Source organism: Corvus kubaryi, unplaced genomic scaffold, assembly GCF_017639235.1.
Source record: "Corvus kubaryi isolate FWS band 111438036 unplaced genomic scaffold, C.kubaryi_AGA036_p1.0 37352, whole genome shotgun sequence".
Classification (NCBI taxonomy): domain Eukaryota; kingdom Metazoa; phylum Chordata; class Aves; order Passeriformes; family Corvidae; genus Corvus; species Corvus kubaryi.
In genome coordinates, this window is record NW_024581114.1 from 2,778,491 (window position 1) to 2,803,833 (window position 25,343).

At 46.4% G+C, this 25,343-nt stretch overlaps 1 protein-coding gene across 6 annotated transcripts in view; it reads right to left on the minus strand.

Annotated features, from left to right (window-relative positions):
- Nucleotides 1-25,343, minus strand: part of RERE (arginine-glutamic acid dipeptide repeats) — a 177,439-nt gene that overhangs the window by 15,886 nt on the left and 136,210 nt on the right. For all 6 annotated transcript variants that reach the window (XM_042032151.1, XM_042032150.1, XM_042032147.1 and 3 more), the window contains one exon: nt 24,714-24,794. In XM_042032151.1, coding sequence (XP_041888085.1) covers nt 24,714-24,794 — 81 coding nt within the window. The remainder of the gene's footprint in view (nt 1-24,713; nt 24,795-25,343) is intronic.

The window sequence follows — 25,343 nt, forward strand, 5'->3', positions numbered from 1 at the left end:
GGTGATTTCTGGCAACAGGCAGAACAGACCATTTTTAATCTGTGCTGCCACAGACTGGGATGATGCTACTGATCCCCACCGTGGACCTGAACTATGTCTGTGTATTATACATTAAAATAACATCTATTCAGAGTGATGGTTGGTGAGGAGGAGCAAGTGGGCAAAACATTACCTACAATTCTTGATTCGGAAGGACAAAAGCCCTACTAAAAATATCTAAAATGTGTTTCCTGAAGAGAATCTGAAACTGGCTGGTGATGAGCAGCCAAGCCACGGCAGACTGGGCAGAACAGGGAGTTCTGAGCCCGGCACTCTGCTCTGCTCCTGCCTGTTCCCTGCACGTGTTTGCTTTAGAAATACCATTTCCCTGAGCCCATTAAGTGGGCTCAAAGTCCACCCAGCCCAACTGTTTGTCCACCTGGGGATATGCCTGTGCCAGGAGCCAGGCTGGGCTCTGCAGGGAGGCTTTTGCTCTGCACAGGCAGAAAGTCTCTTGCAAATGAAACCAGTCATTTTTTACCTATAAATTCATTTGTATCAAATCTGAGGTGTCAGCACCAAGGAGCAAGCCAGTAAATCCCATGTCTTTATGTCAGTGAATTAATGTGTCCTCTGACACACAGCAACTGCAGAGTACAAACCAATCTGTTCTCCTCCCATCATAAAATAGGGAATAGGAACCTATTAGAGCTCCACTTACACACTGCAAAGCCATCAGGTCCCAAGGGAAGTTTAACAACTTCTACATGCAGTATATCATAAACCAAACTTTAAAAAAGAAGTGGTGTATATTTATAGAAAATGCCAACCTCATGACCATAAGGCTTTTTTCCCCCGAGACTCACTCAGAAGTGCAGTCACAATTGCACACAGATAAAGATGAAGTCAAAGTCTATTTATTCAACAACCAGTTTCAGCCCAGCTATGGAATCTGGACAGATTAAAGGACTAAAGAATATTCTGTACTTCCAATTCATGGTCAGACTGCACAAGTACAGCACTCAGCCAAGGACTCTGGGAGAAAGAGAGGAGTCGGGGGGAGCACACACAGAACGACACGTTACACACGGGTATCCCACTGAAAGAATTCCATGCGAGATCTCAGCAGCCACCTGGCTCTCCAGGATGCCACTGTCTGCCCGAGGGATTAACTGCTGGATGGGTTTGGCCCGGCAGGATCAGCCCCACCATCCTGGTGGCTGCATGGGTGGCACAAGCTGCAGCACAAAGGACTAAGTCAGGCAAGCTTTGGTTCTCCAAACAGGGAGCAAAAACAGCTTCCAGCCTCACTGCAAGGAAGTCAAATGAGCTTTAATCAAACATGCACAGTGCGTGCTGCTGAAAGCCAGGGCACATAAATTCAGGAACAAAAGCTGCTGCAGAAATCAATAGCCTCCTGAAACATTAACACAGGCCAGCATTGATCAAAGGCCCTGGGACAAAAGGCTGCCTTGCAAATTAGCTGCTGGTTTTGCTTGCAAGCAAACAGAGAAGCATGAAGCTCTGACATGAATGGCCTGTAATGATCATTTTGTTCCCGGTGATCTCACCTCACCTCACCACAAGGTCTCGAAGTCAGCACATCCCACATCCCTGAGCTGCGGCTGCCGGCAGCGCCAGGCTGGGGAGGGCTGGGGCAGCTGCTCCAAAGCTCCTTTTGTGGGTACCAGGTCATCATCCGGGGCCAGCCCTGCCCTGCCAGCCTGCGAACACACACTGTCCTTCTCCTCTGAGCGTCCTGTGCGGGCTGGGTATTGCTACAACATACGCTAAAGCACAAGTTAAAGCAGCCCGAGCCATCCCTCGTGTCACCACTGGACTGGCTCAGCTTATAGGGGAGTGACACCCCGCTAACGAGATGTAATTTATTCCTTAATTAGGAAGGGTGAGCCCTCTACTCTAGGGTGACTGTACTGTGCTGCATCCATGGAGGATGCTGTGAGTGCCCCCAGACCAACTCCACCAAGAACCAGCTTTTTCTTTTCCACCGGCGTGGGGAGAAGATTCCCTTCCCTTCCAGATTCATGGCTCCCTTCCTGTTCATAGCACTTGATACACCACCGCCTCTTTTTTCCCGCACACACAACTCCATGTTTCCATGTCAACATCTGAGTAACTGTCCCAAACACATATAAAGCAAAATTATTCAGGCTTTTAACGCCACATTTCTTTGAGAACACCTACATTCCCAAGTTTCACAAGGCAGAGGGGATTATGTTCCTCACTAAAAACACCAGCTCAGCTTTCACGAGTTCTGAAATACATTCCGAGCTCACGACTCAAGTCTCCTGCCTCCTCCTGCCAAGGCCATTTCACCCCATGTTGTAGGTGAATATAAAAAAGTCACACTTCATCTCCTTTTAGCTCAGCTCTGGGGATTATTTTTGCAGAGGAAGATGTGGCTCAGATCCCTCTTGCAGGAGGCCACAGCGGGGAGGTTTCTCTGCAATTCCGAGCTGACACCTGGAGTGCTCCCAGCCCTCACCCTGCCCAAGCCAGCCCTGCTGCACGAGCAGGGGACTGTCCTTGCCATGGGGCACCTCTCCCACTATTTTCACCCACCACTCTCCCCTGTGTGTTCTTCCAGCTCAACCCTTCCCTCAGCCACATCACCCCCACCAGAGCAGCCCCTCCACCCCCATGCCCTCAGCATGCCCTGTTTCCTCCTTCTTATCAGTAGTTTTCAAATGTAAAATCCACAGCCCAAGCTGTGCCCCGTGTTTGTGTTTAGTCTTGCCTTGGGTAAACAAAGGATTAAGGCTGGGTGTGCATCCCTGGACGGGAAGGTTCTGACAGCCCTGCAGCAGCACAGCTCCTGTGGAAGCCAATCACACACACACATCAACTTCCCTTCAAGTATCTGTTAGGGTATAACACAGTGAGCAAACACAATAATTGCTGTTTAATTTCCCCAGAGCCGAGCTCTGCCAGAGAAAAAAAAAACCATGGGGGAGGGGAATAGCTTTACAGTAATGAAAGAGAAAAGGTAAATGACAGCACTCCTCAATGCCTGTAACCAGCCATGGCAGTGCAGAGGGGAACAGATTGTCCAGCTGTGGCCTTAATGAATTCACAATCTTTCTGGAACGCTTCAAGATTTTATTAAGTCAACTCAATTTAGCTAATGCTGCTGTAAAGTCCTGCAGTAAAAACAGTCTCCGGTGCTTCCCTCCTCCACTGGATCCCCTGGCACAGGCTGGGTTCACAGCATCTGCTCCAGAGCAGGGTCAGGAACACGGGTTTGGATCATGGGAATGTGTGGAACACACCACCAGTACTGACCAGTGGGTCAGTCTGGCTCCTAAAGCTTTACAGAATAACCCAGGATATTGCCATGCACTCTAAGGAGACAAAACTGAAAATATCCATCCCTCCCATCACACATCTCACACCCCAAAGCTGCAAACAGAAGGGGCTGCCCAGAGCAGGGGTGGAACCACCATCCCTGCAGGTGTTCCCAAAACAGGTGCATGTGGCACTTGGGGACACGGGTCAGGGGTGACTGTGGCTAGGTTAAAGCTTGCACTCAATGATCTTGGAGGGCTTTTCCAGCCTTAATGATTCTGTGGTTCTGGTTCTTCTTACGAATCCACACTCAGGGAGAGAAAACGTGGAACTCCTGCCTTGGTCCAAACAAGCTGAAGGACTGAAAACACGCAGCAGGGCCGAGAGGAGCAGCTGTGTGCAGCTCCAGGAGTTGAACTTGGCCACTTTTACAGAGCGAAGCTCGGGCTCGGTGTCTCTGCCAACCATGACAAATAGGTTTGCACATGCTCTAATTAAGCAGTAAGTCTCAGCAGCTTGTTCAGTAGCACTGATTAATGTCCACCTTGGGTGCACAGGAATCCTGCATATTCCAACACATTACTGAGATTTTAAGAGAGGCTTTTAAAAATCAAGCAATATTTTACTTAACACTACAAAAAAACCCATTAAAAATCGTGGATGCTCTCTAAGGAATCCCCCTGCAGGTGTCAGCTCTCTGGCAGATTTTAAAAGTAAAAGGCATTTTACCTTGCGGCTCCCCTGGCCACCACTTGTTATCTCCTGGATGGCAGCACAGCCGTCTCCATGGCCCCTGCTATGAACTCCACCTCTGGTTTTGGGAGATTGGCTGCCCCCCACTGTTTCCTTGCTCTGCATGCAGCAAGGTTAAGCTCCCTATTTTTCATTTTTTTATTTGAAACTCCTGGCAAACAGGCTGGGCAAGTGGGAATCCAAAGAGGAGGCAGGTGTGTAACAAACCCAGGCTGACTCCTTGGGTTTTATGCTGTCAATTTACTCCCAACACAGGAACAGTCACAGAATTTCCTGGGAACCCAGCCGAGGCTCCATCTGCATCTTCTGCATTTCATTTTGTTGCGGAAAAAACCTCCAATCAGATACAGCTTTATGCTTTCTAATTGTTTTTGCTAAATGAGTACTGGTACCCTGCTTAGCCCCTCAAACACCAGGGAAAGAGGGAGCTTCTCTCTCCTGCAAATGTAAGATTTTGTCTGAAGAGCTCCCACAGGTCCTGAGAGAACTGGGCAGTGCTAAAATAAGCTTGGAACCTGAAGATTTCACTCCCGAGTTCCTCAAGCAGTGAAGAGACTACAGTAATTTCATTGTGCATGTTACCTAAACACACAGGTCACTGCTGTAATTGCCCCAGGAGAATAGATTTGCCCTTCTCAACTCCTACTAATTCTTCCACATAATGAGTGAGTAATATCACTATTAGAGAAGAGAGTCAGTGCAGGGACTGCAAAGTCAAGGGAAAAAAAAGGAAAGGAATACATGAGCTGGATGTAAATAATCTCTCCTTCAAAACAAACTTTATCTGCAGTAACACAGCAACACTCGACCACTGTACAGCATCTTCCATTTGATGACAAAGTCAATGAAGTTTTACAAATTAAGTCTCGGCACATCCTTTTGAAGTTTTATGGTGTGGGGAAACAAAGAGACAGAAGATTTATAAATTGGCTGAGATCAATCCTGAGTGGGAAGGACAATTGTGCCGATTAACCTCCAGCTCTGTGAGCAGCTCCAACACTGACAGCCTCTGAAATTCCTTCATAATTCCAACCCAGGCCTACTGGACAGGCTTATCCATCCTTATTAAGCACAGGACTGGCTGAGTGTTCAACATTCACTTTCCTTTTGCCCTCAACACAAGCTGCTTTTTCTTACAGCTGGGTATCCCTGTTTCACTCCCTCCTCCTGACTGCATGGCTTTAGCAAGCCACAGAGAAATCTGAATTATCCTGAAAAAACACCAGTAATATCTCTCCGTGCCACATCTAACTCACCACTTTCATGTAGTTCATTTGTTCATCTTTTCCAGTGTTTGTAATTAAGGTTGCACAAACTGGCAGGAAATAAGATAATTAAAATTTTATGGAATTTACCCTCGCTATCGGCTCTATGCAAACAATTCTTTTTTTCCCCCATTTTTAGGGATTTAAGCACCAGCTTTAACAGTTCTGCAAAACAAATGCACAGCGCACTGGGGCATTGTTTTAAGGCTCAGCTCCAGTTAAAAGATGCCGCCCCTCTCTGCAGCTGTACTTGGGGCCAGAACGAAAAGAAAGCTTTTGTAATTAAGGCTTCTTCCTCCAGAGACTCCTCTTTGTTAATCAACAGAGTTCCCAATCCCCACAGGAACTCACACACTGTTGGCTGCATCCATTATTAATTATTAGAGCCTGGCTTCAGCAGTGGCAGTGGTGGCTCCCCAGGCCTGGCAGCACTGCCAGGGTCACCAGGTACATCCCAGAGACATCTCTGGGGCTGCAGCAACGCTGGGGTTACCAAAACAGGGGAGTTAAGGACCTCAATCCCTTATATACATTTGTTGAGTATTTATTTTCTACTCAGCTTTCCCTTTGCAACTTGCATTATCAGCATTTCTGGGGTTAGAAATCCTGTTTTGCTCGACCACTTTTACCTCCAATAATTTAACTTTACCCTGCACACACCTCTCAGCCTCTGCCCAGCTGCAGCACTGCTGGGATGCTCTCACCCTTGAGCACACAGACAGGGCCAGGCGAATGAGGCACAGCGTGGTTCTGAGGAACAGAGCTGAAATGCCCAAGGTGCTGTTTCCTTGAGGCAGCAGTTCTGTTCTGTTTTACAGCCCACGTCGAAGTCCTGGGGTTCACAGCCAGCCCAGGCAGCATCTCTCCCTGCCAGCCTCCTGTTAAGGGCAAGCTCTCAGTATCTGAACTCACACACCAGGACAAAAGGAGAGTGGGATAAATACCCAGACAAATTAATGCCAGTTATTGAGGAAAGCTTTCAGGGCATTGTCTCCACTGGATCGTGTCTTTCCCACTCCACTTCCACCTCTCCATCAATACTGTGACAATGAGAATTTAGCAGCACAATACCCAGAACAGGATTTTCTCAATGGAGGTGCCAATTATCCCTTTAACTGCATTTTCTTTTTGCACCAGCTCAATAATTAAGTTTCTTGATTGCCTATTGCTGGAGTTCAGGTTGTGGAACAAAACCCTGTTTCCCTGCTGCTGGCTACATCCCGAGGACACCTTTCCCAGAGCCTAAAACACATCCCATTTTCACTCTCTAAAGCCAAGGTACCCGTGGTTCCTGTGGGGGTGTGTCAGGGAGAAGCGAGCCATGAAGCCATAAAGCACTTCCAACTACCACACTCCATCCTGTAAACATTTTTCTATTTATCTGCCCTTCATTACATGCACAATCTTATTATCTCTGCACATCCTCAAAGCGACAGCCGTCAGGGTCACCCTATAAAATATACATGGGCAATGTTACATCTAATGACTGGAGCAGGCAGGGAAATGAAGGATGGGAGGAGTGGAAAACCGCAGGATGTTTGAAAGGGATCATCAGTTATATCTGTGCATTTCCTGAGGTGATAATTGAATGACACTGGCTGGGAGGAAAATCCATTTTTGAGCCTCAGAAAGGACTGTTAAGAAAGAACTGGTTTTGTGCTGGCAGCACGTAATGGCTGCCAGGAAATGGGAACGGCTCCTCCAGCCACAGCAGCTCCTCTGCTCCATGGATTTTACACAGGGGCTGAGAATCAGATCGAGTACAATCAGCTACTCGAGCCAATAAAAAAATATCGACAGATTTTGGTCATTTCATCTGCCACCCAGACTGCCTGTTGTTGTGGTTTGCATGTCAGCTTTAATTAATTTAAATGAAAGGCCGATTTGTGTATGTGCATGAGAAAGGGACACTCCAAACACAAGGACAGAGCACTGTCTACTTTCATAATTTCTGTTTAAACAAAGTATTAAAAATTTAATTCTGCTATTCAGCAGGGAACTTAATCCCCCTGCATCTCAGGAAGGTGTACAGATGCTCATTTGTTTCCTAACAATTGAAATTAGGCTTGTAATTATTAAGGAAGTTTTACTACTTCAAAAATATTTTCATTATTTCATCATGCCAGTTTTACAAATAGAATCACACTGTATTTACCTAAACCTTTCCTGAGCTGTAACTGTTAGCTGGTTTTTTTCTGCTAGGTGACAACTTCTCAGCAGTAATTCCAGTTGGTATTTCAACCAAACCATGCCCAGGGAACTGTCACTTGGGATCAATACTCTCATCACTGCAGCCCTGCCCTGGGCTCACTGGGGTGACGGACACTGGAGGGCTGCTGGAAAACACTGACCTGGAGCTCAGAATCACGGTGGGTTTCTCCCACTGCAATACTGGGGAGGGGTGATACAATAACCCCCACATTTACACCCCCCAGAGCTACACCAGCATTCCAAAGCTCAGGGAATTCCCCTCCTGTCCAGCTGGAAATTCCCCCAGATAAGGTGGATGACATCTTGCTGATGCAAAAAGAGGATTTCCAATGGGGAAGTGCTCTCACTGTGCAAAGCACATTGCTGGCCCCGCTCACCTGAGCAGCCCCTGGGGCCTCTCACACTGAACAGTCTCCAGTTGTCTTCCAAGCCCCAGTTTATGTCACCAACTGGTCCCAGCGTGGGCAAAGCAGGCCAAACACCCTCATCACTCAACACCTCTGGGGCACTTTGGATGGGCTGGAAAAATGTTCCAATCCCCAGGCTGCTGCTGCCTCTCTGTAACAGCCAAACGTAAATCCTACAGCATTTTATGGGCCACCAAGGACTGTCCTCCCGTTAATTAGAGCTGGTGCTTCTGTTTGCTTCCTTGTATGAAGCTGCCTCCTGGCCTCCCCCCAGGTTAAGTTAGAACATAATGTATTAGCAGGTTTTACATTACCAGGTACTGGGCACTGAGAAGACAACATACCACAGCACCAAGGAAACAAACCCACTCAAATAAACAAATACAGATTCTGAAATTTTGATCTGATTTTCCATTTTCAATAGGGAAAGGAGAGCTGAGAGGTGAGGAAGAACTAGCCACTTGTTTCTCAAATGTGACATTCTGTAATTGCTTTTATTTAAATACAGAAATCAGAATTGAAGGTCCACTCCGTCCTGTGACAACCACCAGCAATGCAGCTTGGCCAGCAGCAGCACTGTTTGAACTCCTGATGTGTCTGACCACTGACCTGCATTCCACACTCCCATGGACCAGATGTTTTAGGTTTTCCAAACGCATCTGTGCTGAATCACACAAAGCCTGGCTTGTCAAACGTTCACACTCCCCTCCCTGACACAGCTTCCTCCTTCCGAGCTCGTGACCCGTGGGGGAGCTGCTGGGGTTTAAGAGTTTATTAAAAAAACAGCAGCAATCAGAAAATATGGAAAATTATGCAGGAGACAAACACTGTAAAATCATCCTCACTGCTCACAGGAATGGGAAGATGTAATCCCCTGGAAACAACAATTTAAGAAGTCCTCACACCTGGTTATTTCACGACGAAAGCTATCAACCCCGATTCCATGCTGAAGACAGACAGAATGTGACCTCTTAATAAAAATCACTAGCACAGGATGACCAGCATCTGAACAGGCCAGATGGAGGAAGAATCCTGTCCACTTTACAGCTGGCAAATATCAAGTGAACTCAGACAAACCACCAGCTTATCACTGAAAACTCACCCACGCCACAGAGGGTGAGGGAGGATGGGCTCCTGCCCTGAGTTATGGACAAAGCAAACAAAACCTCTCAGCAGAGTCCTTGTCACTGAGCCCTGATTTTAAACAGACTCTGTTCCTCTCAGATCTGGTCCCCGAACAGCTGTTTTCCTTTTACTGCTCTCCAAGAACAGCTCCCTAAACCAGTAGATTTTCTAGATTAAGTGGAAGGTTGAGGGGTATTTCAGTGTTTTCCTGTTTATCAGAGCAATATATGAAGAGGAATATTGAAGCAGGACATCAAGCAACCCCCCACCCCCAAACCACAAAGAACTGCCACGTAAGCTGCTTATCCCTCAGTTATTGTTGCTTCCCTCCCATCTCAAATTCTTTCTGTCACAAAAAATCCTTAGCAAGCAAAATTTAACTAGAAGACAAAGCTAAGAGTTGTAAAGCAGCATTAGAAAGAGCAATTCATTGTAGCTCTCTATAATACCTATACAGTGAGCTCAGGAGTGAAAGAAATTACCAATTCTTTCCCGTTCTGTTCCGCCCTGGTGTCTCCAGCAAACATTAATCCGAGCTGCTCCCTCAGAACGTGAGTTTGATCCCTACAATCAGGGGTAAGGGAAAAAGGCAGCAGTAATTTGGGGCATGACTTGGGGCTCTGACTCAAACTGCAGCTCAGCCCAGGCCCCTGCTCGCCCTCCCCTCCATGGCACAGCCCCATTCCTCACACGAACCTCACCCAGCTGCACCAGTGTGAGCTCAGGAATTCTCTCCTGTGCCAGCCAGACAGTGCCAGCAGCTTTGGGAACAGGGACGGCGACTGCCCTGGTGTTCCACAGGCAGGAGGTGACACCACCAATCCCCTGCCCTCTCCCCTGCCCTCGTCTCTCAGCCCAGCGTGGCAGTGCCGCCCCGCAGGCAGGGAGGGATCAGTTTAATTAGAGCTTCAATTCATCACAGCACCAAGGTGTCAGAAACCAGGAGGGAAGCCCTTAGAACAGGGAACTTCAAATCAACAGCAAAGGAGATGTTACATCAGTACTTGCTGGCCTCCTCCTCCAGGAGAAAGCGAAGCTGCCTGGTTGATATTTCTACTTGTGCGGCTCTTGGAAGGACAAACTGTTATTAGCTGATAAGCTGCAGCCACAGAGTTTCTGGAAGTGTTGGAATAATAATCTCCAACCTGTGCACTGTCTGCAAACAAAACTACACACAGAAAACATTCTGCTCTTTGCTTCATCCCCGATAGCCAAAATTCCCCACTGCATTTTTCTCTTTAAACTTTGTTTTTCTGAAACAGGTTTACTTCCTCTGCAAGCAAACCAACCGTCTGTGGTCCTAGACTAAGCACAAGAGCTTTCATCTATTAGAAAGTTTCAGTTAGATCTGGATTTCATGGATTACAGCAAAGTATCACACTCTAAATACATTCTTCAGAAAGATGCAGAGACCCAGAGGCACAACTCAGTGCTGGAAAAAGGCCTGAAATGGATGTTCAGAGTGCTGGTTTGGCTGCCATGTGTATGTACGGAAACTGGAGTGCCAGAAGTGTATTTGGGGGGACACATTCTGATTTTCCCTTCTGACTGTGGAAGATTTCCGCTTGTGAAACAAGAGCAGTGTTTGACATGGTGCTTGGGCTTGTGGCCAAGCTCAGCAAACAACCACAGGCAGGGCACGAGGAACACTTCCTGCAGACATGAACACTTGTAACTTCTGTGAAGGGTTTCTCTGTTGCTGCCCCATCACATCAATCCTGGAGAAACAGTCAGCCTCAAAAGGCCACGGTGACACCGTGACAAACCTCCCTGGAAACCCCAGCTCCTGTCTCTGCCTTTCCTCATCCATCCTGATCTTCTCCAAAGCTGGTTCTACCCTCCACAAACCCCGCATTTCACAGCCTTAGGAAAAGCCACAGACTCAAGATGCCAGTTCCTGACTAATTACAAACACATCCAACGACCCAAGCAGCTGACACAACCAAGGCACAGATCCTGCAATCACAGGCATCTGAGACATTACACAGCTCTGGAAAAGAAACCCTGTGGCATGTGAAAGACACACCACAAAAGCTATTTTCTCCTTAAAAAAACCCACTTTACTATGCTGGATCTGCCCACATGTAAGCACAGGGGATGTTCTGAGTGTCTCATGTACCATTCCATAACTAATTCTAACTCTCCTGCTTTTCCCCCTCATTAAACTCATCACAGGAACACTGCTAGTGTACTGAATCTATTTTTGGTCCATCCTTGCAGGTGTTGTTTGTAAGGGAAATAAGTAATTTCTCTAATAATTTCTGTTGCTCAGGCCTCAAACGTGAAATCAGTCTGGAATTCAGCCCATTCCCACAGGATGCTAGGATAAACCAGGATTCCCCATGTCTATACACTGCTGTCAGCAACTGCTACCGAGCAAACAGGACAAAACACGGCATCTTTGGGCGAGCAACCCTCGTGAAGTTTGTGTAAATCCTAATGAAGCTGCCTCGGGGATACAGGAGGGCACCACTGCAAACCCTCAAACTTCAGTGAAATGGGGATGCTGTGATCTAAACCTGAAGCCAGACAAATACTAAAACATTTTAAAAAGAGTAGGAGATGAGAGAGAAGCAGCAAAGAAACAGCCCTTGCAAATAAAAAACAAACAAAGCCAAACAAAAAACCCCAACAAAACTGCAACTAACACAAATGATTTCCTTACAGTCAATCACAGCAGTTACCCTGAGAAGGGAAACACCCAATAACCAGAGCTCAAACAGGCAGAAGTTCCCACAGCACCCACGAAAATTCAAGTTTTCAAAAACACATTAAAAGTGGGAAAAGGTCCATAAGTGAGTATCACACATAACTGAATTAAAACAGCTAAGCTCTTAAGAGTGGCTGTATTTATTTTGGTACATTTTATACTTCAAACCCTGGAGTCCTTGCTGAGCTCCCCTGACCTGCACAAGCTTCCCCTCCAGGAGGGCCCAAAGCAGCAGGACAGGTTTGTGTTACTCGTGTTTCCCTAATCCATCACACACCCGCTACTGCAAAGTGGGCTCATAATTGAAACCACTCCAGCTGTCAAACACACCAACAAAGCTCTGGCTGTGGTTCACTGGCCGGGTTTTGCTGTGGTTTGGTTCCTCACCAGGCTTAGAAAAATCTGCAGCCCGTGAGCCCAGAGAGGCAGCAGGGCCCCGAGCAGGTGTGGGGCTGCGAGGTGAGCACAGCCCCACACAGCTCCTCCTGCAGAAGGGCTCTGAACCCGTCACAGGAACTCATTACTGGGTGCACGTCGGCTCTGTTCAAAGCTGCAGGTACCTGCAACTTATTTTCCCTGCATCTCCAAGGGCAGATATCCCATGGCCAAGAGATCCCTGGGGAGCAGGCAAGCGGAGCTGCCAGGAGCCCAGCAGCCTTGGAGCGAGCCACGTCAACATTAATTATGATGGAGACAGGGCAAAACAGCACAGAGGCAACAAAGCGTTGGCAGCAGCTCACTGACTTAATTCCTCACTTCCCTGCTGCCCTTTCCAAACTCTGCTCATGACATGAAGTGGAAATCCCCACTCTCTCCTGCAGATCAAGGTGACCTTGGGAAGTTGGGGGGAATGACCTCAGGGAGCTGCCTGTCCAGGTGCCCCCAGCCCTGTCCTAGCTGGGGACACCCATTCACACCCTGCAGGCATCACTGAGGGTCAGGCAAAGCAGATCCATCAATGTCCATCCACTGATTTCCACGAGCTGTGCTTCCCTGCTCCATCTGCAGAATTATCCCCATTCCAGAAAATGCCCCTCCTCAGGAGCTGTCCTGCTGCCAGCAGAGCAACTTTACAACTACACTCCAACTACAGCTGGAGACTGATTGAACAGAGTGTTTGGGAAGTAGGTTACACACTGGGCTCTTCTCACCACTGAAGGAGAGGACGTATTGCTGCAGAGAGACTGAAGCAAAAATATCTGAAAAATCAGAACTTCTAATTCCTAAAATACTATGTCCCTGCTAGTCTGGGTTTGGGTTGGGGTTTTTTTTGTTGTTGTTGGTTTGTTTTGGGGTTTTCCCCTCATTTTGACATGACCTTTATGGAATGACAAACCCAGACTGAGCAGTGCACCAGAAATGCTGTTTATCTACAGCCTGCAGGATTCCATCCACAATTTCAGCTCAGAGATGACAACTAAAGCAGTCGAACATAATGCCAAACTCAAGTTTTAAACATTTCCCATATCTTTGCTATGTAAGTTCCCTTGAAAAGGTCAAAGCAGAACTTCGGCAGCTCAAAGAAATCCAAACCCTTAATGCCGGTTTGGCTCAGACATAAAGACCTAAACCCAGCAATTGAGAGCTGATTCACAGGATTTGTTATGTATTACTTAATTGCTGAAGCAATGAAAATGTGTGCAGTTGCAGTCTGTAAATGCCAGCACGGCAGAGCTGTGACTCAGGACTGTGCAAACAGAGGGTGAGGGCTGTAAAGGACTGCCTGGAGGAGGTGGGACATGGGAGGGGGATTTTCACTGACACACGGAACAGCCCCGTGGGTCTGTTTCAGCAGCCCTATTAATGTGCTCCGTGGAAGAACAGTCAGGAGAGAGGGGCAAGTGGGATCATTCACAACCAGCAGCTCACAATATCCATGTTTCTCTACAGCAGCTACATGCCTGTTAAATAAAACCTTCTCAAAGTAAATGCAGGATTTCCAAATATCTCCTGGGCAATGCTGGGTTACAACTCTCTGGTTACTCAAATCCATCAAGACTTCTCCCCTCTTCATCCTTTAGCTGAAAATCACTTCCACCATTTTTAAAGTCTTTCAAGTTTAAGGCACACAGATTTGTCTGAAACAAAACCACTATGAACCTTAATATAGAATAAGTAAGTGGCAGATAGGAAGGGGAGTTTTATGCCCACAGTGAGTAGACAATTTCTTTTCAGAAGCTCTCATGCTCACAAAAAAGCAACGTTTTTATAAAGCCAGGCAACAACAACAAGAAAAAAAATTTATCCCATCAAACAGCATAGAGTAAGAACATGAGCTGGAATTGTTAAATCAATACAACTTCAGCACAGCACTGAGGGAGGGAGGCCTTTGTCCCTGTCACTTCTCCACAGCAAGGTGAAGGTCCAGTTAAACAACCCAGAGTTGTTCTACAGTTTGGCAGTGGGATCAGGAGAAATGCATTTTTCCATATGCTCTTTTAGAGCCCAGATGTGCAAGGTTTATGGCAAATAGTTTTAATCACATCTCAACGGACAAGGTTTTGCAGAACAAAACCAGGGTCCAAACCAAACCCCTCCCATTTCTGTCCATCCTGTTCCCCCAGTTTAAGCCATTTTCCATCCCAGCTGTGTTCCTGCAATGCACTGAAGGAATCCATGTAGGAAGTGTTGTGTGTGTGACAGAAAACTGCAGAGGAGCCAGACAAGCTCCAGTGACGCACAACAACCAAGGTGAAGAACTCTGCCCAGGCAAAACAACAACTTACGGCACAAAGTAAATTCACCCTCAACCCCAAAAGCCTAAAAGAAACTTCAGGGAAGGGAAAATAACAGATGGAAAGTAGAAAACTGCAGGAACAGGGCAAGGAGAGTGGAAAGGGCTGGGTTTATAGCTTACTGGGGTTTCTTTTGGTTTTACTTTGGCTTGTTTGTTGGGGAGGTGGCATGATTTATTTCTCCAGTTCCTTCTCATTGCAATTCAGGTAATGAAAGGCTCGAGCTTTGGCAAGGATCCCCTCCTTAGCCATAAAAATAAAAAAGAACTGTAATTAAACTTACCAGAAACAAAGCTAATCAAACTCAACAGTAACAAAGGGCAACAGAAACACATTCACTGTATCAGATCTTCCTTGCTGGCCCAAAGCCCGGAGTTTTCACTGCATTTTTTTCCTTGCCCCCAGTTTCACAACAGCATTAATCAGCCCGGCCCAGGATGCCTCAGCTTTACAAACTCTTATTTGTAGGAGATCAGCTTTTCGTGATCCAAAAACCCAGCATGTGGAAAGTGTTAAGTCTTTCATGTAATAGAGGAGGTTCTTAAAACTTCTACTGTTCAACTCAGAAATGCTGGAGCTTCACAGCCCATTAGAGGTTTGTGAACCACAGAGAAGGGCAGAGTTAGCAAAATAAATCAAGAGTTCCTGAGGGATGTCCTGGTGCTTTACACAAGAGGCACAAAGCAGGCTCCGGGTTAAACAACAGGGAGGACTTCTCAGATTGCAGGAGGAGAGAGCTGGTTTATAACCTGGAATGTGCTCTCCTCTCTTTGAAGGGTCTGGAGGCATCCTACAAAATAACTCCCGTTTGTGTCAGGGGCACTGCAAGGGAAAAGGGAGCCCAGAAAGTGTCTGGGGGAGGGGGAGGATCAGCTCAACTGTTCCACCCAAGAACAAACTATTTCACCATGGCAATAAAAGCACTTATCAGCACCTTTTTCATGCCAGATCTCTTCCTGCTGTACAGGAGTTTGGTAGCGTTAAACAAACAATATTCCCTGCCAATGTTCCTCATCCCCGACGACCGGAGTCAGGAAGGATTTCCCAACCACCAGGACCGTCAGCAGCTGGGATTTTGTCATCATTCTTGTAACACTGTGTCTTGTTTCTTAAGACTCCAAGTTCCTAAACACAGCAATTACTGTGAAAGCAGCTCCTTCCCTTCCACCTCCCCAGCTCCTAAGCTCACGGAGTTTGCAATGAGAAGGGAAAACGACAAATTTAACCTTGAAAGAGCTGAATCAGAAGGAAACGCCTGTCAACAGTCTAGGATTTAAAAAAAGAGATGCAAAAAGCGTAAGGTTTTTTGTGGAACCTGCTTTGATCACTGTTTGCTGTGACATCACCTGTACCCTCTTAACCAGCTAAAGCAGAAGCAAAGGAGGGCTGGATCTCTTTCCTGCAGGACTGTGGTGCTGCAGCAGCAGGATGCAGTCCCTCCTGACTCCAAGGAAAAGGCAAAACCACCACATACGGGGGGGATCCCAGCCTTGCCAGATCCTTTCTTCTCATGAGCAGGAGTGGGAAACCCAGAGCCTGAGCACTTCACAGCTTCATAGTTTTGTTTTCCACACACCAGGAGACATTAATGCACCTTTTGGCAGGGAAAGGAACCCCTCCATATCCCACATATCCATAAATCCACCATCGTGCAGGTGTGCAGGCTGAGACTTACAGCTACCCCAGCCCCTGCAGAACAGGAATCCTCCCTTCCCAGCTGCTGGGAGGGAACAGGAGAGGTTCACGTTCATCTAAAGGAACATCATCCTCACCTAGAAGTTATCACCAGCATTTTTATGTGCTGACAATCTGAATTCTATCACACTCCTAAGCATTTTTCCTTCACATACAGAATGGAAAGGAAAAACAAAGCAAAAGCAAATGCAGCAGATTTCAACGTGTGATGTTAAACGTTTCTTGTGCTTGCAGAGCCAGTTCTATCCACAAACTGCTTTACCTCCCCTATGGCACAGCCTCTATTCCAACTCCCCGCTCTCACTTCATTCCACCATCTCTGTAATTCCTGGGAGTCTTCCTTGGCATGAAAAAAAAACAAGCAGCAAAAAACCCCCAGTAATCAAGCACTGCTTCTTTTTTACAGCTGGTTGGAAAGAAAACTGACAAAATGAGTGCATCTGTCTCCTGGAGTTGTTATTGTCTTTTCCCCCAGTGCAGTTCCAGCAGCACATTACAGGGTATTTAGGAGTGACTGATGTGTTTGGGGCTGGTTTGGTGCCAGGGGAAGGCACTGGGTGCTGTCCTTACAGGGCCATCTGGGGTTGGAGGTGATGACTGAACCTGGTGATCTCCGTGTAAGAATAAAGTTCATTCCATGCTCTGTGGCAGGCAAGACACACTCAAAGTTCATTTTATTCTCTGCCAACAGAGAATTTTTTTCTCAGTGCACAATCCTTTGCCCCAAGTGGCTGCCCTGTGAACCCCACACAAGCCAGGGGCAATTCCTGCCTGTGTGTGCTAAGGAACCAAACTCTGCTTTGCAGAACTCCTCTGACTCCCCTGGAACACGACTCACAAGAAGTCCAAGCTGTTTGTATTTATTTACTCCTTGAACTCCAAAATTCAAAGCAAACTGCTGCAATAGCTTTTGAAACCGTAATCTCTGTGTCACACGCTGTAAATACACACAGTGAGTAGCACACAGAGGATTACCTGGAGAGCATTTCTCTATTAAGCCATTTCAAAAGTCAGTCCCCAGGCAGGATTATACAGATTCATTTCTTCAAGGAGTTACCCACATTTTATAACATTAGCACTGTTCTAGGACAGGATGTCCCACCAACAGCACTGCTGCTTACATGCCTTATTTTTGCCTTTCTAAAAGCCATTTTCAAGTTTTAAAGCACACCTTCAGTCACCAACTGGATGGGGAACAAACAACAGGAAGGGTTTGATGCATGGCAGCTGTGGAAAAGAGTCTTGCCAGGCTGGGACACTCAACCATGAAAATAAACTGCACAAATCCTTCACCAGACACCTATTTTATGTACCTGCAATTCATAGGACCTCAGGGTTGATGTCTGAGTATTTGATACAATCTGACAACTGCCTGGGAAGAAGAAAAGCTGCTGGTTTTTCTCACAGGGAAAAGAAAATACAGAATAAATATACAGCTGTTGATGAACAAAAGCATTTAAACCAGAGTCACATATACCCTTCAGCACAGATGCAAAAGAGAATTCACAACAGGAAAATAAACAAACCCAAATTCCTCAGGATAGTGAACTATAAACAGAAAGTAAGGAAAATGCAATGGAACAGAACTCTGAGGAGCAGCATTGTGTTCTCTCAGTTGCTGAGGAAGACTCAGACAATATTGTATCAATTACCCAAATAATCTTGGCTTGTATCTTTGACTACAGACTTTTCCCTACAAAGCAGGAATTGTCCTTCCTGGCTCCCTGACAGAACTCAATGCAATTGCCTAATGGCCCTCTTTTACTTGCAACAATATTTTACTCCTACCTACCTCTAAACCTTCAGAGAAAAATAAACAATGAGATCCAATCTTGTAATGTAAAATAATAAAAAAAAGCCACTCGAGTGCAGAGCTGATTTATTGCCCATGCTAAACTCAATTCTGGAGTCCAGCTGGCACAGTGAACACACCTTCTCCTTTTATGCTCTTCATCGATGGGGGTTTCTTAGGAAGAAAGTCAAATAAGCAGCTCATCTGTTGAGCTGATGACGCTGTAAATTACCTTTGGAATACAAAAGTAAAACGATACAATTGAAAATTAATCCTCTTATTCTCTTAAGAGAATGCTTAAGAGATTTGAAACAAATAAAAACAAAGCACATTAGGTACTTTCTTTCTCTGGTTTTACTTGCTTCAGCTGGAATTGAGACAGGCAGGTTTGAGAAAGGGTATTTTGGTCTTTGGAAGCTGGAGCCAGTCATTAATGAATCATTAATCAATGAGCACACACACGAAGCACAGGCCAGGTGAAAGGGCTGCTCAGAGCCAGGCAAGATGCACCTCCAGGACATGGGAATTCAAAGGATGCACTCGGGGAACTGAAACAAAAGGAACACACGTGGGTAAACCATGGAGCTGTGGCCCAAGTCTGCCAGGAGCTGTACTCACCTCAACACCTGGAATCAGTTTTAGAGATGAAGAAAGACACCATGGTGTGTGTGAGTTAAACCTTTATGTCTCTTTAAAGACCTTTCCAAACCTCCTGGTTTATTATCCAATAAAGTTATGACATTTGCAATAGGTTTAACAGTTAAACTTTTGAAAACAAACCAGATCACAGTGAACACATACACTGAACATCCCTCTGCAAACAGCTTTCAGCTCAGAGCCACTTAAACTCAGGAGTATCTCCATCTGAGCTCAGCTCCTATGAGCTCAGCATTTCATTACATTCCTTGGCTTTCCTTATCCTGCTCCTGGTGAGCAGCACTAAGCGCCCGGCTGGGAGCTGCCGCAGCACACTGCCTCACCTTGGAGTCAGACATTAATGCAATGCTCTTCCTCCACCAGCTGAGCCAGCCACCTCACAAAAACAGGAAAAAAAAAACCAAACCAGCAGCACGTTCCCTCCAGAAGAGTTTGTTATGCAAATGATTCAGTGGTTTCACTTACACAGGAAAAGCAACTGCTGCCTCTGCCCCTTTTTCTAACTGGACTGAAGCCCAGTAGGATATTTGCTGTGACTAAAGAAAAAAGTCTCAGCCTATCATTTGAAATAATTTGAGAAATGTGAAGCCCACAAGCCCCTGTCTGAACAAGAGCAAACCCCTCTGCCTGCAATGGCCACGCTCTGGAAGCAGCAGCAGCAGCGAGCAGGATGAAATGAAAAGAAGCAGTGGCTGTTTATGTTGGCAGTCGCTTCAAACTCTAATGGAAAATTTCAGCTCTGACTGCAACCAGGCTAGAACAAGTTATTACAGAAAAAGGTTCAGCTTTCAAACAGAAAAGGCTTCCATCGCTTGTCCCTCTCTGAATGCTCCCTCAGCAAAGACAAGGCAGGAAATAATAAGCCTTGACTGCACTGTATTAATATTCCATCATTAGGAGAATATGGCCTCAAATAAACCAGATTTCCTCGGGGAAAGCAGAGCAGGGATAAAGCCCACGCCACAGCCACAACGCAGCTCCTGCTACAAACAAGGCTCACCACTAAATGCAAATATTAAAAAGCCAATGTAGGGCTAAGTAATCACTTTATACCAACAGACCAAGAGATATTCATCTAATTATCCTCCTCTTTTGATCAAAGGCACACTGCTATTTGAACAATTGTGTCGAGGGAGAAGCTGTACCTCTCAGATGCTCGGGAGAGTCTTGCACAAATATTCCTGAGGCTGCTGGCTGCCATGAGGAGTGACATGAGGAGGGCTCCGTCTGTCCTCAGAGGGGACAGACACCTTGCCAGCCCGCACATATGGCAACTGCACTGACCTTTCAGCTACTACACATTTGCACTATATTTAAGAGCTACTCAGGAAGCCAATATTGTGTATTATGTAACACAAGATTAAGCATTAATGAGGCAAGAATAAAATTGTTTATCTAAACCCCAATCTAAAATTAAACAGAAGTTTATGCTGAAAGCTCACACTGCACTCGTTTTGTCTCCTAACATTAACAGAGCACAGCTTATTTAGTCTCTGAGCTAAGTCCCAGCAGCATTTAATTTGAGGAGAAAGATTTTACTATCAGAAGAGAGACCATTTTTCCTAAAGAAATGATGCATATTTAGTTCTTATGTGCATAAATACAGCACGTTGCAGGTATTTCAATCTCAGGAAACAGCCAATATCCATAACTCCTGTTTACACTGTGCTTTAGAGCTACATAAAGGAGCATCCACCCAGAGGCAAGATCTTTCGATTGCACTCTGTCATCTCTCGCTCAGCAGCCAAACCAAAAATCACCCACACCACAGATACCTACGTGCCCAACAGGGAAATTCAAACCAGAATTAGCCCAGAGTCTGCGTGCCTGCACAAAGATCCACTGTCCTCCTCCTGGGCTTCCCGCTAAGCCAAGCAGGGCCCAGGGAGGAGCTGAGCCTGCCAGGAGGAGAGACGGGCACAGGGACCATGCCCACAGCACTGCACCATGAACTGTCCTTGGAGAACACAGCAGCCTTTGGAGAGCCTCAGAACATCCACAGCGCTGCCACCCCAGCTCTCAGAAGGTGCAGAAGGACCCACGGTGCTCAGGCCCATCCCCAAGAAAGACAAGGTGGCTCCAGAATCTCAACTCAGCTGCAGCAAAGGCCATGACAGTCTGGCAGGATAACAGGATATCACTTTTGAACCTAGGAAGGGCCGCCAAAGGAACAGTCACACACATCCCCCGTTTCTGGGGGCACGAGGCGGGAGTTCCACTGGTCAGACAACACTCCTGCCCCAAAGCAGGCTGCAGGAACCTCAGCCACAGGGAAACAATTTGTTTCTGCTGGGACTGTGGCCTTGAACAGTTCAAACAAACTGAAAGTGCACCCTGAGGCTTCCAGAGGCGTTTCTGAGAGAGCAGCACGAGGACAGGCTGAGGAGCAGGACCCAGCTCTGGATCCCAGCAAGGTGACACCAGGACTTGGCACCTTCCTGCTCCTGCTCTGGTGGAGTCTCTGCTCTGCACAAGCTCCCGTCCATCCCATGTTTCTGTTTACCTCCCGCGTAGCCAACACAGAGTTAAGCTGTTTCCATGAACACAGAAAGGCAATCCCCAACCTTGGAGGCATTTAAGTACCTTTATCTCAGGCCTATCACAATGCTGGTGCTTCTAAAACTCTCAAATTCAAGTAGCTCAGTGTAATCACCTAAAGAATTCAGAGGAGAATGTTAAATACTCGGAAAATCCTGTATTATCACAAAGTTTTAGCAAATTATCCCAAAATGGGTGGGTAGGAGGGGAATAAAACCACATTTAAAGCCAAAGCAGATAGTTAAGAAAACTGTTGCCAGCTGTGCACCTTCCAATCTCACAAGATGGGAATTTAAATGAAATCAATTATTGAAAACTGTTCATGTCACAGAAAAGCCTCCAAAATTTCCTTCTTCCCATGAAGAGGAATCAGAAGTGCTGCTAAGCAGGAACCAGAGGAGAGCAGCACCGTTCATCACCTGGGTCAGGCAACCACAGCTGCAACTACGGGGAAGCTACTCAGGGGAAGATAAAGGAAGGAGGATACATGGAAATAGAGAAGGTGTATTTCAGACAGTTCAGTGCAAACCCAAGGAAGTTTCACAAGTTTCATTTAAAAATCTCACGGCTCCTCTACATGGAGGCACTTTTTCTCCAGAGTGTGAGAAGGTTAACACTGATCCAACATTAAAGCACCACCTTTCTTGATCCATTGCAGTTATTTACACTGAGAACCCCTCCTGGACATAAACATGGAAATAAACTGGAAATGTGACATAAACCAGCGGAGCGAAGACCCAAACAAACACACCTTTGATATGGAACAGACATTCTCCTTCACAAAGCTTTTTTCTTGAGGATTACTCATTTAGAAGAAATAATTTAAAAAACGCTGGAAAACTATGTTAAACTAGGTAAAACACACACTCACAAATACAGGGTTTTCTTAGAAGATATTGCACCTTAACTATGGAGGAAAAAAAAAAAGCCAAGGCACAACTCAAATAGGGCATTCCTTAACACACTTGTGAAAGCTCAGTACAGGATGGCCTAATTCTCATCTCTCACCAAAGCCACTTTACACCTTCCCAAAGTAGAAAAGAAATACAATGTCATGTTCACCTCTATATCCTGACTTTGTGCACAGCAGCCTCAGCTTGAGCTAACATAAAATAGGCCTGGTCTCTACAAGAATTCTGTGCTTCTGTTGCATTCCTTTCCTTCCACTGTTTCTATATTCCAGCCAAGGGGTTTAGGGTGGTATTAGTGGAGCATTTTCCCCCAGTGAAGGGTCTAGGAAAGGACACATTTTATCAAAATCATGATAATAAGGAGATCTAACTTTTAGTGGGGTTTGCACAGGCAAAACCCCCTGGCTCCCCTTCCCACAGCCTTCAGTGACCAGGAAGGAAAACTCTTAATTAATCGGACATACTGAGCCACCAGGGCAAGACACTCCAAGAGTGCCCGTGACCCATCTTTAAGTACCTGGAAGTTGCTTTAGTGCTTTTGCATCAATATAGTAACTTTTCAGAGTTTCATCTCATGTTAATAAGGAGGCTAAACAGGAGAATAAAGCCTTTTTCTGGTATTTCTGGAATTGCTACAGGATTACTTCACACTGCAACAGAAAAATGGCAGGCAAAGTATCTGAAATTATTCTGGTGATGAAAAAATGCAGACAAATTAATCCCACAGCCTTGTCATTTGCATTATTCACTATTCCACTTTAAGGTACACAAGCAAAACTGGACAGCCAAATATTTACTGCAGCCTTTATTCTGCAATGTCTTCCTATAGCAAAACTGCTGTACATTTTGGCTGAAAAAGACTGGGAATTACAGAAAGCAGAAGTGAGGCCTGTGGGCAAAAATAGGAAGCAGAGATTATAAACAACCTGTTGTAGGTCAAAGGTTATTTGTAGATCAGTTACCACAGGGGCTAAAAAAATCCCTGAGCCCAAACCCATCAACATGATACTTCCCACAGCTCAGACTTAATATTTAGTCTTCTCTGTAGTAAAAAATTAGACCTAATGAAACAAAAATACAACACTTGGAAAATGAGAGCTTGTGTGAGGTTTAACACCACTTGCAAAACTTTTACAAAAGCCCTAAGCCTGCTCTCCAAGCTCCAATGTAAGAAGTTAAGTAGCACAAACAGGGGCAGGCACCTGCCCCCAACTCTCCATTTTTGTTTTCCTTTTCCTTCCCCTGCAAAATGTTTTTCTCCATCACAAAAAACCCCCCACATTTCATATTTAAAGTATAAATTTAAATTTGTAAAAACACAATATAATCCACAGTTGCTGTAATTCAAACTCGGAAGAGGACTTTTGCCCCTCAGTAACTTTACCATCAGCAGAATTCATTTCTAAAAGCAAACACTGATTTGTTCTAAATACATTCTGGGAGATATTCTGAAGAAAAGAAGAAAGGCATGGTATGTGCTGGGTTTGTCAGATGCTGATAAGATCCATACTATTCCAGCTTTCCTTCCCAGCTGCCACCTTTCCAGCACTGGGCCTCCATGCCTCAAAATCCAACAGAATGCTCAAGTCCACCAACACCTGATCTGCAATTTAAGTTTTCTTTCTCACCAAAATGAGTGAACTTGTAATTGCTTCATCCTCCCCTTCCTTTTTAACTCACACAGTGTTACTATTTACCACCCAAAGATTTGTGTTATCACAGCACTGTCTCACAAGAACCTCCTAGAGGAGAATGGAAACATCCTACAGAAACTGAGAGGTTTTAAAATATTTTTACAGCAATACTCTTCCCCGGTCCACACCACATACAGAAGTCTAAACAATCAGTGATGCTTTAAATCAGCGTTTTCCAGATTGCTAACATACTGCTAGAAAATAGTCCAACTCCATTTCCAAGAAGCTACCTCCCTTCTAAATCCAGAACAAAACCGAAACCACTTTCCCAAACCCTCCCCGCAGGTAAAGGACACCTCCACAACAGAAACCGAAGCTCTTTTAGGACAAATGGAAAAGCGACTGGGTTCCCAAGACTTCCCAGACCGTCTCCTCTGCAGGAGCCCCCCACCAGTCCCTGCCCGTGTCCCCGGAGCCCTGCCGGGATTTTGGGTGCAGTGACAGGGTTACATAACCCTGAGAAGTTCGCAGAACCACGGATGCATCCCCGCACACGAGTTCCAGGGAACGGGAAGAGTTAAACACAGCCCGGAACCGTGCGGGTTACAGGCGCAGACCTCGGGCTGCCCGGTCCCACCGGGTGTTGTTTTGGTTTAGGTTTTCTTTAATTACCCGATGCCACTCGAGTCCGACCGGGTGACACAGAATGTATTATCCCGTCATAATGTCAGAATTTAAAATTAGATTTGGTCTCCATAAATACACTTCACCCAGGCTCAGTGGCTCCGTCCAGCCATGACGATTATTTTATGTAACATCTTTCATACCCCACGACCTAAAATCTGCACTAAAAATCAGCAGCTGCCTTGGCTGGCTGTGGATTTCTCTTCCGTTTATCTGAGGAGAATTCGGGGTAAAAAGGAAAGAGTTTCGCAAGATCAAACAGCGAAGCAGCGAGAGAAAAAGCGAATTACATAAAGTCCAAATGTACTTACGGTCTCCTTATTGGGAAGCAACTCCTTTCGGATTCTGAAGAAGTTCTTGCCGTACTGCCTCAACCCCTTAATAAACCGCTTCTGTGATAAAAGATAACAAAAACAGCGTGTCAACAGCAGCAAGAAAAAATTATTTTAAAAAGATTTAAAAATCCCCCAAACGGCTGCTGTGAATCGGCAGAGGAGCCGAGCGGCGCTCGGAGCCCAAGGTCTGTCGGGGAAGGGAACGCACCTACACGGCTGCGAACGGGGGAAAGGCTTAGCAAAGACACCGAAAAATCCCAACCGCATCCCCCTTCCACGTCCAACTTCCAGCGTTCGGAGCTTCACCAAAGTCGGTGCCACAATCGGCGCTGCCGGAGCCGCTCCGGGCCGGCTCGGCGGCCGGGCAGCGCAGGGAAATGCGCAGCGCCGGGCTCGGGGCGCCGAGCAGGTGCCGCAGGGGTTAAAGGTTCGCAGCCCCCGCGTTCCTCCGGCGGGGCTCGCAGCGGGCCGGGGCCGGGCAGGCAGCGGGAGCGGGGCCGAGCCGGAGCCGAGCCCGCGGAGCAGCCGCGCAGGGCCGGGCGGAGGCGGCGGCGCCCAGCGTGTGATGGCGGCGGGGCTGGGCGGGCGGCTCCGCGGGGCTATTTT